The sequence below is a fragment of the Trichoplusia ni genome, chromosome 15 (genome assembly GCF_003590095.1).
Source record: "Trichoplusia ni isolate ovarian cell line Hi5 chromosome 15, tn1, whole genome shotgun sequence".
Taxonomy (NCBI): domain Eukaryota; kingdom Metazoa; phylum Arthropoda; class Insecta; order Lepidoptera; family Noctuidae; genus Trichoplusia; species Trichoplusia ni.
This window is the reverse complement of record NC_039492.1, coordinates 5,103,568-5,118,807: the sequence shown is the minus strand read 5'-3', so window position 1 is coordinate 5,118,807 and position 15,240 is coordinate 5,103,568. Positions and strand designations below refer to the sequence as shown.

General features: G+C 36.7%; 1 protein-coding gene across 5 annotated transcripts in view; it reads right to left on the bottom strand.

The window, feature by feature from the left end:
- The window catches only part of LOC113501482 (fibronectin type-III domain-containing protein 3a), a 51,803-nt gene that overhangs the window by 4,091 nt on the left and 32,472 nt on the right, over positions 1-15,240 (bottom strand). For 2 of the 5 annotated variants that reach the window (XM_026882645.1, XM_026882646.1), the window contains 2 exons: positions 4,827-5,056; positions 2,591-2,775 (listed from right to left, as the gene is read on the bottom strand). In XM_026882645.1, coding sequence (XP_026738446.1) covers positions 2,591-2,775; positions 4,827-5,056 — 415 coding nt within the window. Of the gene's footprint in view, positions 1-339; positions 2,553-2,590; positions 2,776-4,826; positions 5,057-5,402; positions 6,691-6,713; positions 8,234-15,240 lie in introns of those variants that run through there. The other 3 variants (XM_026882648.1, XM_026882647.1, XM_026882649.1) reach the window with 3 other exon arrangements.

Below are 15,240 nucleotides of genomic sequence, written 5' to 3'. Positions count from 1 at the left end.
ACAATATACAGGTTACAATATTCTCAAAGAATATGAAAGTGTTTAGTATAGAATAAAACTGAATCAGGTTAAATTTTAACTGCAAATAATTAACCTATAAGTATTACTGGAAGCTGACAGCACATACAACCACAAAACATTTTTTGAAAAAAGATCTGCGTTCCTGTTCACAAACTGCCAATATGGTAATAAAACATTGATTTTATGATAGTATACAAATTAGCGGCATAGACATTATTGATAAACACAACATATTGATAGATATCATATAAAAACATGCGTTAGAAGCTATTTATATTGATAAAATAACTTAAAATAAGGTCTGTTTCGCTAACTGACCTGTGCACTCCCTTCTGGATGAAGACTAGTCTTCCTTTTTTCAGATTCACTCATTTTCTAGAATTATTTTAAACATTACGTGATTTCGAATGGTTTAATAGACGTCACTGCCACGTACCGCCAACCGCCAACTGTTTTCGTGATAACACTCACTATACAATCATACTCGACTCCGCCGGTATAATGTCGCCAAGATTAGATTACCGTTGAATAATACACAACTTTATATAATCAACTACTCACTGAAAACAGTCGGTTTAACTCGACACGCCTGTGCACAAATTTAAAGCGAAATACCTAGCTGTTAAGTTTACAAGCGAAACAATCGATGTATCATCAGAGTTATTTACACAGACGGTATACGCAATTTTGTCCATTGTTAAGGCGAAACCACACAGAAACATTGTGTTTTTATGCGGAATATAGTAACTCATAACAGTGTTTCACATTTTAACCAATATTTACTAGTAAATAAAAGGCTGTTTGTTTGTAAACTGCTCTAAATAATTTCACAACAAACCTCGAACTCAACTACGCTACGCCAAGCGTTGACAGTGACATATACATTTCTGTCCAGAATTACAGATGCGTTCGCGTATATTATTTACTTTTATGTTAACTTAACTTTTGCGCATTAAACTTTTCTATATTACACATATGTTTGTTGAAAATCCATACCTATTTAGACATAAGCAAGACAAGCCCCTACTGCATGCACCTATTTTCACTATTCTTCATGATGTTAACTAATCATTAATAATGAGCTATAAGCAGTAATGGTAAAAATAATTTAAACTTGGTGGAGTAATGAACTGACTATGGTTAGCTGAGAACGAACCTTAACATGAAGGATTACAAATTATTGAAATACATAAAAATACTGGTAACTATTGGAAATACCTTTGAAAAAATTCAAGAGCCTTAATATTTACGTGGTCATTTATATAATCCTTCAAAACCTTATTTCTCTAAGCATGTGTTCGTTGGAATGCAAAGCTAATAGGAAATATACAAGTATAACGTCATATAGCAATTTGTTTCGTCGCCGATTGGCTGATGGAGGTGGAACTATTAAACGGATAACAAGAACTTTATTAGATAACAAGAACCTGCGACTGCATGATAGAATTACAAGCAACGGGTGCACTAGATATTCTCCTGTATATGTACGAGGGGAAGGCACGAAATCCCGAACGCCGATCACTTCACAATGAACGGAATTCTTCTGAATTAATTTGGTAGACAGTCACTGCGAATAAGACAGATAGACATCGGCTGTTGTTTATTTGTTCTGACCCTGTTTATATTACGCGGTAATTGTCTGTAAAGTGCCGGCGTAGATCCTGGTTACGCATGTGGTGTATATATGAGTCAGTATCCTCTATCCTTGGAAAAATTACTACATAAATCAAGGATCTTGTAAATACAGAAGACCTAGTTAGACAATATGATGTTATCTGATCGACATTAACTTAGTTCCACACATGTTACATAATGTTTAAAGAACGCACAGCATTGTAAATGTGCTGAATTTGTAAGCATTATTTTTTTCTCTGATTGTAATTTTTTCCTCCATCCCGTCCGCGAGGAGTCGATCACTCAACATTATAATTGGAGTATTTTTCTACATTACTTTGTTGGTTCCGGCTTGTATGTCGAGGCTTGTTTTCAAGTGCAAGTTAATACCTTTCTAACATAAGGAACTGCACATAGACTGTCCGTCTTCCGAGAGAGATCTCACTAAAGTAACCAGCGAAAAGTATCTACTCCAGATATACCATTATTTGCGTTTTCGTACTTTGTTAACATTTGTTCCTACATTTATATGTATGAAGAAATAAGAACTTTTTTCTCTATTTTAATGTGCTAATTTTAAGACAGAAACAACGCCTTATCCTCCTACTGTGGTGCGATTCGTAAACAATGGTCAGTGAACAAAGAAGATACAGTAAGAAAGAATCTAAAAAAAATAACAGCCGTGTGCAAGAACGACGCACAGTGAACGACAGAAGGGAAGTTCTAAAAAGCCTTGAAAAGAAGACAAAGGCAGCAAAGGGTACGACTACATTTTGCTCAGTGTAGTTCTTGAATGCTTTTCTTGAAGACTATAAAGCCTGACAAGGTCGTCGCACAGCTAAATGTCGTCTATAAGAGCTACTACTGAAATCATTATGCTGTTTTTTCATCGTCAATTGGGAAGTGGAGAAAAATAGATATTTTAGAACATGGCTGTTAGTTAACTTATACTTACGTAATGGTGTGGCGGTTGATGGTGTGGTGGCGGCTGGTGGTGTGGCTGGTGGTGTGGTGGCGGCTGGTGGTGCGCGGCGTGGTGTGGGTGCTGCGCATGCACCAGGTAGTGCCGCATGCTCTCGTCCAGCACGGGCGGCATCATTGGGGGCATCATCGTGCCTGAAGTCACTACAGGCATGCCACCTGGAAAAGTGTTATAAGCTACATAAGTGAAGTACTTCAGTTTTTTTGGGATTTCTACTTTTTTCCTGGATTCATTTAACTCAATATTTTATACTTATTCACCTCAAAAGGTAGCCCGCAGATGTGTACTAAAAGCGTAATTAAATTATATCTAGCAAACATCATTACAAAAGTCCATGAGCCATGATCAATTAATAAAACAACGAACAACTCATGTTAAATATTATGAAAGTACTGGTTTTGTTAATTGTTTACATTTTAAAGTAGATAACGTTAATTATAATAAAAATGTTAATAACGGGGCGTAATTATGTATGTGTATTTACTATAAACACAGCTGATAATGTTTGCGAGGTTCGCGTGCTGTGTCGGGCGGGCTGGACGACGCGCCACGTCACGGATGGCTTGTTTTTCTTTTATTTTGACATCAACGCCGCCGTTCCACCCCGTAACTTTGCGGTTATGAATGAACGTGTTTTGGGTGTTCGTAGAAATCGTTCTTTGTTGGATCATCTGCCTCGGCAGGCGGCGGTACTCGGCACAAACCGCTCGCGGCGGAGATGTGCCGCATAGTTGAGAGTTTAAGACCGGCTCGGAGCGCGATGTAACGCGACCACAGCGTTGAGCAATAAGGTGCACTACGAATCTCACGAGAGCCTTGAAGTTCTTTGTTTAGACTTGCGAGTCGCAGTAGAAGGGTTTTTTCCCAGTAACATTCTGACACAACCACTAATTGAATGCGGTTTGCTGAACTGCTATTTTTAGCTAACCCTAATTACAGTTTCAGAAAACAACATTAATGTAACAACAGAAATACTTATTACGGAGATATTTCGGCCTATTTTTCTTGTTCGACATCACAATTATTTATCTAAATATGCATGTTACTTTCGTAAAACCAAAATAAAGATACACTAACAATATTAATAGGCACTTCAATGTTGCGAAATTGTTTTTTATGACAATAATTCACTTTACATCAGCGGTATCGTTATGCAGGAATTACGTGCTGAGTGATAATATACAGAAGCATTAAAGTTATGTGTAAGCTAATCATTAAAAAAATTCAGTAACAATTTATACAACATTAAAAAACTCGTATATAACCTAACCGGTACCTAATCATTACAACAAATAACGTAGAAAATAAAATTCGCATTCCGTGCGCAAAACTATTTGGTTCAATGCAGTAAAACATTATTAGCAGTAATAAAACAATCGCTGTGAATTACAATGTTTTGAAAAATCTGCATATATGCGAAGATAGGAGAATATCAAGTCATGAATGCCAACGTCGTTAATTGGACGCAAGGTACCTACCTTCGTTCCTTTAAATCCAAAATAACAAGCATAACTAGCGAGTGAGTTTTACTACTCAAATAAACTAATCAGGATCCTTCAATAATAAATTGACTGAGTTGATGTTTTAATGAAGGTTATAAATGATTAGGTGATTGGCAGGTAATATCTCCATATTATTGTATGTACATATATATTAAGACAAGCTAATAGAGTACGTACCTACTAAATTAGTAGTTAGTAGTACTAATATAGTATTTACTCGATGTTACACCGAAATCGAAAAAGATCCCACGGTGACAAAAAATCGGTATAAAACTTTTCTTTGTGCTATTCCTGGTTATAAACTATCTATGTACAGAGTTTCGTCTAAATCCGTTCAGTGGCTTAATCCTTTTTTTGCCAATATCCATCTTTATTGAATCTCTGGTGATGTGTCAAAGAGATTTTACCATCCTGTCCTGAAACTGGTATGTCTTGCCCTAGAGTGTATTTAGTAGAGTGCATCGTCTATGGAATGACTTGTGGAAGAGGTCCCACAAGCCTGATACCCAATTCAAATGAAAAGATCTGGAAAGTTTTATGAAACAGCAAATTTAACATGCACCTCTTGCAAGGTTCTTTAGGATTTTTTACTCGCTATGCAAGTAATCAGAGAGCTCCAGTTCACGATTCTACAACCTAACGTAGTAGATGGTGGTAGAACCTCTAAACCTTTACAAAACCTGAATATAAGTTGTAAGGTAGCTCACCATATTCAGGGAGCACGGTGCACATATGCGCGTGCTGAGGATGCTGCGAGGGATGCGGACACATCTCCTGCGGCACGTAGTACTGCTCCGGCGGGTAGTACTCGCCGTAGTAGCCGTCGCCGGGGCCGCCGCCGCCCCCGCCTCCCTCCGCGACGCCCACGCCCACCATCGCGGACACTAGAACAGCATGGCACGCTGGCGCCCGCGCCGCATCCGACACACACGACAATCTGCAACAAAAGAAAACCCATGTCAAAAAACTTCCTTAGAAGAACCAATCTGTGATTGTGATCAGGGGAATCCCCCACAGTGTGTTTTGTTTTTTTACCACATAGTGGTCTAATTATGGCAATAATTTCCAGTGTCTGAAATACAAATACAGTAATCATGGGGACGATCTATAAGTATGTTGACGGTGGCCAGACCGATGTAGGCTAAGTTGATTAAGACAATTAATCATACACAATCCATCCGCATTTAGCATCAAATTAGCACACATCAATTATATAATCAATCACAAAAGTCATTGGCCAAGTCTGCGGCCGTCAAAATTGAATCATTGTACTCGGTACCTACCCACGAAAACAAAAGGCGTCACGGTAATGTTATGTTATGTCTATCAAACTTTTTGTTCCCCAAGTGTTATTAAAGTTCCGTAGCCGAACGAACCGTTACAATTTGTCCGTTCACCCGATGTCATCGTCGTCACGCTTTTTTACCTTAATGGGTGAGCAGACATTTACTATATGCTTAACTTGAAGACACAGAGCTTCAATGTTGTTGTATACACAAAAACGCCGAGAAGAGAAGACCGTATAATTTCTTTAGCAAACAAGACCTTTAAAGTCAAAATGATCAGAGAGAAAAGCTTTATTCTGTTATTGTGTTGGTTCTGAATTATTAAGATAAAGTTGTTATAACATTGTGACAACACATGAGCTTCCAGATCCAGGCCTACATCTATGTTCTATTTCCTTATTGCCTAGCATTATGTGTGAATCGCAAGGATTGCGTCATATTTGTGAGTTGTTTTCTCTAGTCGATAGATGCATTAGTGCGGTTAGTTTCACAAGGCCCATCGTACGCGATATCGACACATCCGTGTGAGCACGTCGTGACCGTATTTGCCTTTTAAATGGGCTGCTGTCGTGGCACCTCACGAGTTCTGCGTGGATGAGCCCGCAATCTGTGTCAGTGATTGTGGCATGAGCGGAGCTCCTTGAAACCGATGCTCGTGTCGGCTCGTTATAAAAATTTTGCTTTTAAAATACTTTATAGACTTAAAGGTATTTCTGAAGGCTTTTTACAATCTAATCGTTATTTTTTCAGGGTTTCTTGAATATTCATTGATGTAAACGACGCAATATATAGGTACATACTATTAAATTCGATCCAAGTTTTACTTCAATGATTAAAATGTTTACATTAGTTAACTGAAATTAGATAGTCAAATCGTAAAACATTAAGTAACGCTTTTTACTTCGACTAAAAAAAACTAGTAAATTGATGTTCATGTTACACAAATTGCTTGATTTTTTTTCTGTCGGTAATTCCGTTTGCGTATCGCATTTCAAAAGAAATAATTTTCCTCGTTTCAACAAAGTAGAAAATATACTTAGCAGCAGTTAGTTTATTCACGCGTGTGTATTCTAGAAATCTGAAATTCTGCTGGAAAGCTTTCATAGTAATTCGACTGCCAATGGTTATTGTTTTCGAGTATGACTAAGGGGGTATTAAACCTATGATTGTGGTAGGTATCTATTTCTTGAGCAGTGCAGTTGTTTTGGCATTACTATTGATCACCACTATCGCTGTCAAATGCTACACAGACTATACCAAGCCGACAAACGACACTTGCAAATATTTACACAAACGAGAACGACTCACCCCACGGGCTGCGGCCTGCGGCAGAATTATTTAATTATCAGTTTTTAGGTTATAAGTTATACACGATATTCGCACGCGATTTTCCACAATGCACATTAACTTGTATTCCCACACACATAATAATTTAATGTAATTTGATCCTTTTTATTTGCTTGACTAATTGTTAAGGTTTTTGTGTAAAAGCATGAATGAGTCGGTCGTTCGGCTGTATGTAATGAGTCAGAGTCAACAATACGTGTACTCATTCATGTGCGTGGAAGGACGCGCTGCGGTTGCACAGTGCGCACTTTAAAACTGTTTCAATACATATTGTCGTTAGGTACCGCGATAATGTATAAGACTCACATACTATGTGTCATTGCCATTGAGTTGTAATAAATAAAACATCAATGAATGACTCATAGTTCAGCGGTTGCTATCGTGGCTGTTGAGTGGGTGGATCTAAGTTCAAGCTTAGGTTGAGAAGTTAAAAATAACTGCATTCAATGTCCTCATTGTCGACTGTAATTTAAAAGGCCGAGTAGTAAGCTTGTTTTTAAAAAAGGCAGGCTCTAGATTATTTAAAAAATGTTTAATAAAACCAAAACCGACTTCAACAAGCAGAGATCGCTAATGCGTTTCCCAAGTGTAGGTAGTAATGGCGATATTTCCCCAACGACTGATCGTTATAGCAGTCTATTAGACCCATGTCCATATTCCGCGGAGAATTCGCTGCCTATATGAGGATAATAATTTACATAAAGCAGCTAAAACGAGATATGAAACCTCCACAGACCAGCCAAAAAAAAACAACTGGAAAAAGTATACAAGATTCGAAATTTGAATCGAGTTGGTGTGTGTCAAACTTTAATTTTTAATTAGGCGTGTGGAAAATTACTGAGCTGTGGAATTGTGATGGGCCTGCGTTTTATTCTTCACACGATAATTAATAATAATTATAAAAGGTACGTTATAATAAATGGTAGACAATCTTCATTTATCTGTTTGTGTAGGATAATGAACATTTTGATGCATTATGCATAGCTAGTAGTGATTGGTAGCTATAATAATGTAACCTTCTTGGATGATTTAAACGATGTTTGTCATTGACTCACGGAGTCACAGGTGACCCTTTAATCAAGAGGTGTTTTAACATGTAAAGATGAGTCAACAAAGAAGTCGGCGAAACTTTTAATTGCATTGTTTATAACCATCACCATTTCCGGAACTATTTTAAGTATCAATAAAATTTATTTAAAAGGATAAACTTGTGGCTAATGGTTCTGATAACTTTTGGCGGACGATAAAAGTAAAGCCGGATACCTAAATTAAGAGTAGAACTAGTCAACATTTGGAGAACTGGGAAAGTGTGTATTATGTACATATTCAGCTGTTGTCATGTGGTCACATTGGGTATCTACGTCAATCTGGTAGGAATCTAGGGAAAGGCTAGGGAAAATTGCATAAAATCTTATTTAACATACTACATTCCCGATTAAAATGCTCAATATAGAACATTTCCCACTTCTAATTCGTATAATGAGGACTATTGTACTACAGCTGCAGTAAGTTCCTAAAAAATCTCGACTTTGATATTGGAGCAAAGCCCCGAGATAAATTAAAAGTATTTCATCGAATATACTTTCTGTTACTTCAAAGAATATCAACCTGTGCAAGAACTGTCTTCAAAGTAGAAAATTAAAAGAGAAACTGTAACTTCATTTCCTTTTAAATCCCATTAGACATTCAATAAAAACCAATTAATTTATCTTACAAAAGAAACGGAGTCTCCCGGATCACAAACTTTTGCACCTTTTATATAATCTTTTGGTGGATTAACTTCGCAGTTCGCTAAGAGAAGATTGGAGGGGCTTCCCTAAGGTGCAATTATAATGGCGGATACAGATGATTATGTGATAACAAACATTTTATTCCTTATCGTTATAACACGACATGCAGCTCTACTGCTATTTATGTCCGTTTGGTAACTGTGTAATAGAAACCTTTGCATTTCCGCTCGAAAATTACACGCTGCATAGCTTTATCTTGTTTTTTAATAATGCCTCTTTGTTGTATCTCTATTTGTGTTCGACAAATAAACACTCGTGTCCATGATTATCTGAATTGAATACACCTCTATCTACCTCTTCATAACCATGCAAAATGCCGGAAAAATAAAAGCATGACCATAAAACATACGACTACTAGAACTACTTAAATGACTGAAGTTAATTGTAAATCGTTAAAATAAACGTTTATTTTATTTTATTTAAGTGACTCTGGTATTTATCGAGGTGTACGTCCCCAACAGGAAATGTCAAATAAAGATCATAGCTTTGTTATTTCTTTTTCAATGCCGTAATTGTGGTTGTTATTGTGAATGTTGGAAATATTACAATGATAAGGCAACACATATCTTTGATAAGGGGAGACGGGATTGCCGAGGCGTGTGAGAGATATAAAATGACAATGGACAAAGAAGCAACAGTTGGCTATTTTTAGAACATTGTCCTCTTCGGCTTCGCGTATTTTCCCTCTATTTGAAATCCTTTTGACGTTATTCAACTTTCCATTTTATTTTTAACGAATGCTATCGAATCTATCTATACTTTGTTAAACTATACTTATTTGGGAGCGAATAGGCGCCCATATTTAGATGTTATGATAATTCGAAGAGTCGATAACTAATCAGTTTTACGTTAGGCTGGTACAGTTACAAAAAAATACGCCAATTTGGTCCAAATTCGCTTAAATTGTTGTAGTGAGAAAAAAAATTCAGATAGACGACTAACTACCCGATTAACCCAACGAAAATGTCTACTACGTATATAACGTAAGTTCTGAGTTTGCATTTCTGCCTGCAATTTGAGACAAGCAACATAATGCAATATTTAAATCTACTCAGCTAAAAAAGGTAAATCCCCTCTATGAACATGACACCACAACAAAAACACCTGACCTGACATAAATTGTACCGGATACCTACAAAAATACATAGATGTTCTGATAAGCTATATACAGGAAGAGAGCCGTCAATTGATCGGTTAGCCTTGACTGCAGTTTCGTCGTGGGAATCCAATATGCATTCTTAATTAATTCGATATATATGCTTAACAAAATTCTGTGGCTGGTACAACCTTGCACATAATATGATTATTATTACAATGTTCTGAGAAACAGACTTCCTACAGGGCAGCTGCGAATGCGCTCGGAAAAACAACTGACTCATAAACTAGTCAATAAAAATAGCAGCGCTCTTATCAGACTTCGGAATTTCAAATATTTAAGAAAACAAGATCAAAGTTCTTTCGAGATTTCTACAAGACACGGTAACAAAGGATCCAATCTAAAATCCAACTTTTACGTTAAATTCCTTTAGTATCGGTTTATTACGTTATCAGATCACTAAACAACGTATAAAATGCATTGGACGGACAGAGTTCCTATTCGTAAACATAATAATAGGTCGCAGCAGACGGTTCCCCGTCCCCCTGAGTTCTCGAGTCGTTCATCTATTGCTCTCGATCTTGTTCAATTGAATAAATGCAGGGAGGTGATGGCGTGGCGTTCGCTATTAACGCCGGATCCTACGTGCGTTGTTATGTAAATAGGGTCGTGCCCACAGATGAGCCGCTCGCCTCGGCGGAGGTGCTCGCAGCTCGCTAGGGTCACGGCCGACCATACGCTCGATGCCCTCAGCCCTCGCGTATTATGCCACGTCATAGCTTGTTATAATTACGTAGGTATTAGTAGTAAACGACGAACCTATTTACATCCAGCGTCGGCCGTATGCAAATGATATCTAGCGAACAGTACTCGAGGTTCGACGTCAAGCGACGTTCATACGTATTTCAAGCGCTTAGTTCATGTCTCTGCCGTCAATGGTGAGCATATAATTTGCGGACGTCAAGTTCCATCGATTTCACGTTAGCTCATAGCCAATTTGGCGAAAACATTTTTATGATTTTCCTATCGGTGTGTGGGTAATTGAAACTAAGCGTAATCTGGCCGCTGACGCACGTGCACTCACGTCGGCTATCGATCCAACAACAATTATAATTTACGATAAAAACCAGCTCCGCCAAAGAAACAACACAACAACAATCAGATTTTTCCTCTTAGCATACCTACGTGGAATATAATTTATATTTACATATCTTGCGGTGGCAACTAATGTTTAATAGTTTGTTAATTTGTGGTTTTCCTAGTCACTAATAGTAATACAATCTATGCTTACGTCAAACATATGTGGTGATGTAGGTGAGGTAGATCCTTGTGATGGAACCTTTAATTAAGCTTCGTAATTTTAATAAAAATATTAAATTGTGCTATAAATGTCGAATTGGTAGACTTTAATAAACTACTAGTGACAGCTAATAATTTCCTGACTCGACCAATATAGTGCGTTATTACTTTTGTGGAAGTTACTGAAGTTGGCACAATGGCAGAGCTAAAATCGTTCTAGCTCTTCCAATATTGGAGAAAAACGGAACTGCTGACAACTCATTGATATTCATTGTGAGTGCGAGTCGCACGTATGACTCACAAAGGAATTGAATGTATTCATTTTGTGTCAAATTACATTGAAGGACTGTCAATTAATAAACTATTTATAGCTTCAATTGATGTAAGTAAGTGAATCTACGTCCATACTTATGAGTAAAGTTTATTCTACTTTTCTAACTGACTACAGGTATTTTCCAAAAATCCATTCCCATATTTGGTAATATGTAATTAAAAGTCGATCAGGGAGGATATTAGTCGGTGCGAGTGTGCGACCGTCAAACATTCCCAGCCGGGAATCCCAAATATCGCGCATTGCAAAAGGAAGGCCTGAGATGTGATGCGTCTCGAACTGCGAACGCCAGAGACGTTCCGAGAATTAATTTACATAGCAAATGCTGAGGCCGGTAGCGAGAACTGACTGTTATGATTGATCCTCTAGCTGACGACGAATCGTATACAGTGTGCACGCCGACAAACGTAATCGAGTCTTAATACGTCTTCAGATACATTTAAGAAGCATTTTGTTTCTTAAGGACTTCTTCCTATGAATTATAAATGATAACACCTACGTAGAGGACTCTTGGTAAGGAAGATGTGACACAAAGACACAAGACAAAAGACAGTGTCAAATTAGAACTTATTTCTATAGATAATAATTTGTAAAGATAACACTTAAATATAGAATTTTCTCAGAATGTCAGGACTGGAGGTTATTATTTCCAGCTAGTCTCAGAGGTATCCAATGTGACAAGTCATTAATCGATAACACATCATAATGATATAAGCTGCGTACGACAAATATCGAGGAATTAAGCGCTGATTGCCCACTTCCAACAGACAGGTACGTTAACTAGCCTGATATAGTCGGTAAGTAGGCGTATTGTGCTCGAAACAAAAAGGTTTTACTTCGCCATATGGGTAATTTTTCGCACAACTGAGTGCCTTCGCGACACACCTCCCACGCCGTGGTCTAGCCGTCACAAAGCTCTTAGAACCATTATTTTATCCATATATCAAAGTCAAATGAATAGTAGGCCTCTTTAGAAAATGTTAAATATCTTTAGAAAACTATAATCAACTTAAGTATGTGAATACGTATGATAATGGTGTTTTTCAACAGGCATTTTTTGTTCTCGGAATTCGTTAGGCCTTTGAACTAAACGTAATTCCTATTCATTTTGTATGGGTGTGTATTGTAGATGTCTTAGTGTACGGACTGTCCGTTTCGAAGGAATATCAATAAAAGTTAATATTAGTTCATTGATTATTACGCCCACTTTTATAGACTAGCTTGAATAACAGAAACAAAATAATTACGTAAAAAAAAATAAGTGAACGTATGCCACTGTTATTTATAAACCTTTAAAGACATCTACGAAAACATTTTTTTTGGGGTGTTTAAGAGTAATGATGAATACAGTCGGCAAATCAAGTTCTCCATCATCAACAAAATTTGTGAAAATGACTTGAATATGAATTCACACTGTTGTCTAAACAATAGGCCTACGCCACCCTACCCTATCAATTAAGGGTGATTTATAAATATTAATACCAATTTTGCCTTAACACCAAAAGTACATCGGCATTTACTAAGCGTAGGCAGATTTAGTGTGAACACCAGGTTATGAGGGCGGATATTATCAGTCTCGTGTTAAAGGCAAGCGGAACGGCCTATAGCCTGTATAGCTGTGCCGGTAGGGCGGTGGGGCGCCCGCCCACGGCCAGACGAGCTTCGGCAATACACCCACGCATTGACGCATTACGCCCAGTTGCGATTTTGTAAAAATTAATCGTAATTTCAATCAAAGAGTAAACCTACACAAAGTATTGCATTACATGGAAGTAAATAGGGTTAACTGTCAAAAATTTAATGGTGTAAATTATGGTAAATCGATCCTCCAGGATATTTGAAAGTGGTGAAAGGATGAATTAATTAACAATATAGACAATGATTAAAAGTTGGTCATGTGCGGGATTTTTTAATTAACGTCTGCTGTTTGAAAACATCCGTATTCAGCAAAAAAAAATTAAGTTAGTTTTTTTTTATATAGCAAATGATTGTACCTACTGTAAATATTTAACTCTGTAAAATTGTTAGTTACCTTTTAGCTCTCGGTTTATCAGGTAATAAAAATACAGTACCTCTACTCAGTCTCTGGGTTAACAACAATGATTATCGAACCTAGTTTTTCTGACTTTACAACGACATGAAGTAACAAAATAAATGACGTCCATCGCAACAACCTACGAAAATCATATTATTATCAGCTTCCCAGTATCCGAGCATCCTAAAATGAACTTAAATGACGACAAGTGCATTACAAGTATAACAATAGTCGCCGACAAATAGCCGGGTGTAAAATTATATACCGGAAATGGAGTACACTTGAACTCTGAATGGCCTATTCCTGGATCGAGGCCAATGCTAGACGCCGGGATATTTTCATAGTATCTACCAAACTACGTCTGCGTAAACTGAAAAATAACGTACAATCAAACGCACGACCAGCAATAACAGCTCTATACGAAAACAAACCTTAGTACATCGTAATAAAGACGATGCTCGTTCCATAGTGTGACCATATATATGTGGTTGACTGTATGCTTACTAGACAAACAATTGTATTGCATATAAACTGAAATCGACCAATAAAAATACTTATTTTAAAATTATTGAAACAACAAGCGATACTTTGTAAAGCTGATTCTCAATATTAAATCTCAATTCATGAAAAGGATTTTCACATTCTAATCTTTATTCAAGTAAAGTATGTCCATATTTAAAGATCGTCGAAGCAGTATATGAAGTCATAAATATAAGAGATCTTAAAGATGCTTTCTTATTTTAAAAGTCTAAGTAGATAGTATAACGGTACAAGTTCGCGACTAAATGCAATTGTATTGAAAACAGGTGTTCAACTTTACCTGTACTATTCGCTTTGTTTTACCGTTTAATCCTTAAACATTGCACGGTTAAAACGGTACGCAACAAAGTAAAATGCAAACAGCAAACCAATTAAGTCACTGACTGCTTAAAAAGATAAAAAATAACATTTGTATCAAGGAGTTAATAAAAAACAAATGCCGTCTCGTCCTTCTCATGACATTTTAAATAAGTAGGTAAGGTTTAAGTGCAATTTTAAAATCTAATTTTAAAATTCAAATACATAATATCTCACTTTTTTGCACTTACGACCAAAATAAAGGAAGCACAAACGGATGCTAATAATCTACAGAACAACTATTAAATTAACTAAAAATTAAAATTAAAATTAAAAATATATTTATTAAAAACATAGTTCACATTACTTAAATACATGTACGAATACAAATGACTCGGATGTAAAACCAGTAAAAATATCTTAATAGTCATAATCATAGGAGTTGAGTTAATCTACACCAAAACATAATAATATACGAGAAGGATGGTCTAAAGATAATATAGGGACACCCGAACTAGGTTTGTTTTAAACCTGTGTTTCGGGTTATCAGTGCAGAAAAATGATTGATGGATATTTTAATGTAATTCTATCACTTAATTGTATTATAAAAGACTAAGCAGGACAAGCTGTCCTGAATTATTTAATTACATTACCTGTACTTATTATTATAATTTCTAAGCTAAACAGTTTATTGTAATATTTCTAGAAATTTTTCCGTATCTGAGTAATTGAGGGACTGTAAGTATTCTGTTACCATTCTATTACACCTATTTAAGCTTACACTATATAACTTAAGTAGCCTGTTAAACTTGTTATATAAATAGGGTCCTTGAAATAAATAAAATCTGTTAGTAAAAGCATGTTGCGTTTGTGGGTTAGTGCAAACTAAATCCTTTCTTCTCTTGCCGGAAGGTACCGGGCTGAAACCAATTTCAGTATGCTGGAGTCGTACTATATGTAGAATAAATAACTGGCGTACTGTAAGTACTTTGCATTCCCTGTATAACTGGTGAGTAGGAAACCTGAAAGGACGAAAGGTGGCGACCTTTAGGATTGCTCTTTGAGCACGTTCTAGGGGCAAGATAATAGATTTAGATGCA